General features: G+C 38.4%; 1 protein-coding gene across 1 annotated transcript; it reads left to right on the forward strand.

Moving 5' to 3' along the window:
* The first annotated feature begins 688 nt into the window (after nucleotides 1-688).
* On the forward strand, nucleotides 689-3069 carry LOC122817357 (ammonium transporter Rh type A-like). The gene has a single exon (XM_044090560.1). It carries the CDS (start codon nucleotides 746-748, stop codon nucleotides 2192-2194), a length of 1449 nt encoding a protein of 482 aa, XP_043946495.1. The 5' UTR covers nucleotides 689-745; the 3' UTR covers nucleotides 2195-3069.
* Nucleotides 3070-3323: the final 254 nt, after the last annotated feature.

Consider the following 3323-nt stretch of genomic DNA (forward strand, 5'->3'; position numbering starts at 1 on the left):
AATAACATTGCTCCTTCACAACTGACTGTAAAATTATTGAAGCTGCAGGCAGTCCAGAGCAAGGATCATGAAATTAATTTATCAAGTCTTTTGCAGGGGACTGTAGTGCTACTTCAGAAAGAACATATTTTATTCAGATATTACTTAGCACTGAAAGCTGTTATATCTTAGGGTTTTCCTTGTTGTTCTTGTACCTTGTACATCAAGCCAGCAGTTTATCATAAATTCTTCTGAGCAAAGGGCAAACCAATTACATAACTACATGGGAATGATTATAATCAGGCTGGCATATCTGTGCATGTTGCTGAATGAGCAAATTAATTTCTGTCTTTTTTTTCTGGCAATAGGATTACAGTAAATTGGAAAGGACTGAATACCCCTGTTCACGCATTAGCAAGATTCTTTACATAGAAATTTCCTGTATCTTAAACTATTAGAAATCTTCTCTGTATTACCAGTTTTTGGTGATGAATATTAAAGAAGCACAGACTATTGTATGTGTGCTATTGCATAAAATAAATGATAACTTGTAAACAGCAAACAGTAAAACTGCTCAAAGTTCAAGTTCCCAGAACTGAAAGAGGTCACAAGTTGTGTGTTTTGTTCAGTCAACCAATAGGAACACAGCTCTTGACAAATAAAATCTTTTATATCAGTACATAGTTTTATGTGGACAAGACACAGAGACTATATGCCTCTGCATGCTGTATTATGCAACTATATTGCTTTCTGAATTGAGTGGAATATGTCAAAAATAAATTCTACCAGTGTCTGGCACAGGTTACCTTGTGCCATAGTTCTATTCCAGGTAGCTTTGCTTGTGCTTTTTGCTATCTTTGTGACTTATGATGAACACACAGATGCCAAATCTCAAACAAATTTGACTGACGGTACACAGAATCAGGTGAATGAAGTATTTCCAGTGTTTTTGGATGTACATGCCATGATTTTTATAGGTTTTAGCTTCCTGTATGCATTTATGAAACAATATGGCTTTGCAGGAGTTGCATTCAATTTTTTGATGGCTAACCTCACCATCCAATGGGCTGTCATTGTGCAGGGTTTCTTCCACTTCTACCATGATGGCAAGATTCACATTGGACTTTACAACATCTTGGCTGCTGAGTTTGCCTGTGCTGCAATCCTGATTTCTTTTGGGGCTGTACTAGGAAAAACAAGTCCTGCACAACTTGTTGTTTTAATCTTACTGGAAGTCCCTATATATTCAACCTTGGAGTGGGTTGTTGGAGAGTTTCTAAAGGTCAGTGATGTTGGGGGATCTATTATTATCCATGTGTTTGCAGCATTCTTTGGACTGACAGTCACCAGAGTTCTCTACAGGTCTGGTTTAACCCAGGGCCATCCAAAGGATGGTCCGTCCTACCAGTCAGACCTTCTGGCTATGCTAGGAACACTTTTACTGTGGGTTTTCTGGCCAACATTTAATTCTGCAGTTGCCCTGAAAGGAGATGATCAACACAGAGCAGCGCTTCACACCTTCCTGTCACTCAGTGCCTCCACAGTGACTGCATTTGTAATTTCCATTGTATTAGATGAAAAGGGTAAGATCAAGATGGCTCACATTCAGAATGCTACCCTTGCGGGTGGAGTAGCCATTGGGGCTGTCGCTGACATGATGATTTCTCCAGCTGGTGCGATTACATTGGGATGCCTGGGCGGCATGGCTTGTACTCTTGGCTTTGAATACTTAACTCCATTTTTGGCCAAGAAACTGAAGATCCAAGATCAGTGTGGCATCAACAACCTGCATGGAATTCCAGGAATTATATCAGCCATTGCAGGCATTGTATGCATCTTGCTGTCATCTGAGGAAAATTATGGACTTAGCCTTTATGAAACATTCCCACACATGAGTCCACAGGTAGATGATCCAAGGCTGCAAGAGCTCCTGCATGACTTCCCAGCACTGAAGGCAGGGTTTGGCCGAAGAGCATCAGATCAGGCCCTTTACCAAGCTGCAGCACTGGCAGTGACAATTGCTACAGCTCTAGTTGGTGGCTGCCTAACAGGATATACAATGAAAATACCTTTTTTAACACAGCCAACAGATGACCAGTGCTTCAGTGATGAACCATATTTCAAAGTGCCACATACAGGGGAAAAGGAGAAGGCACTTGAGAAGGACTTTAAGAATTCTGAGTTAACATGCCCCTTTAAGGAGAATTGTGTTTAACATACTATGCATGAACATCCCTTTCCACAGTGACTGTATTTCAAGTACATGTTCAAATTCTATTATAAAAGATTGCTTAGTAGATTCATTATATTTAAGATGAACTTTATTCCCCAACTGCTGCATTTGTCTGAAAAGTACATTTTATGAAATTCTACTAACAACAATAGTATGGAGAAACTGCTATAGCCCAGGAGCAAGAATGATTTACTGGTATCAGTGCATACGTTTTTTAAGTTGGTTATAAATAAGCTAAGAAAGCCTACTAAGTTCATAGGTCAAAACATTTCTGTATCATGCAGTGGACAATTGTTAACAAGTGGCAAGAAGGCATTTGATTTATTTGAAAGTAATCCTTTTCTAAGGGTCACAATCACATTCTGCATATAGAGAGTATGTGTGTATGTGATTTGTGCATGTGTTGTGTACTTTTATATGTGTGTGGGCATGAGCTTATGTGTTCATGTGTGCATGTATGTGTCTGTGTGCCTGTATGCAATTCTTTAGAAGATTTACTTAGCTACCTCTTACAAAACTGAACTTACTCAGTTGTGTATTCAAGAAACGAGGGAAAATCCCACTGTGACTTGCATTGTGTTATACAGTATCAAGATATAGGAATTATTCCGTAGATATTATACATTACATATTTTAAATATACCTGCCTACTTCCTGATGAGAAGAAACATATTAATAATAGGAGAAGTCTGTTGACAATGTATTTTGTACCTTACCAAAGCATATTTTAAACAGTTGTTATGCAGTCACAGTCTAAGAGCATGTGCTATGTATATGTATAGTATGTTTGATAAACTCTGCCATTTAGATTAATCTAAGAATAAAACAGAGTCCAAAATAAAGGTGTATTGATCAGCTGTTGGTGTGGATAAATGTGGTCCTTTGATTTACAACCATTACATTAAATTAGTTTGACAGTAGAAGCAGACAATAAGCCTAGTTAGTCTTGCCTTTTTAGGTGTCTTCATAATCTACTTCTCTACCATCTCAACCTTCTGCCTAAGCCTCTTTCCACTTATCTCATGACTTATTGAATGCTTCATTTAAGCCTCTCTTCACCATCAAGTCCATTCCCTGGTTTTACAACCCTCTTTTTCAAAAGTACTTTCAG

Source organism: Protopterus annectens, chromosome 12.part0 (assembly GCF_019279795.1).
Source record: "Protopterus annectens isolate FY-2018-M chromosome 12.part0, PAN1.0, whole genome shotgun sequence".
NCBI classification, from domain to species: domain Eukaryota; kingdom Metazoa; phylum Chordata; order Ceratodontiformes; family Protopteridae; genus Protopterus; species Protopterus annectens.

What these genes read in the sequence shown, in the direction of transcription:
- LOC122817357 (XM_044090560.1), top strand. Translation starts at nt 746, where the DNA reads ATGTCAAAAATAAATTCTACCAGTGTCTGGCACAGGTTACCTTGTGCC.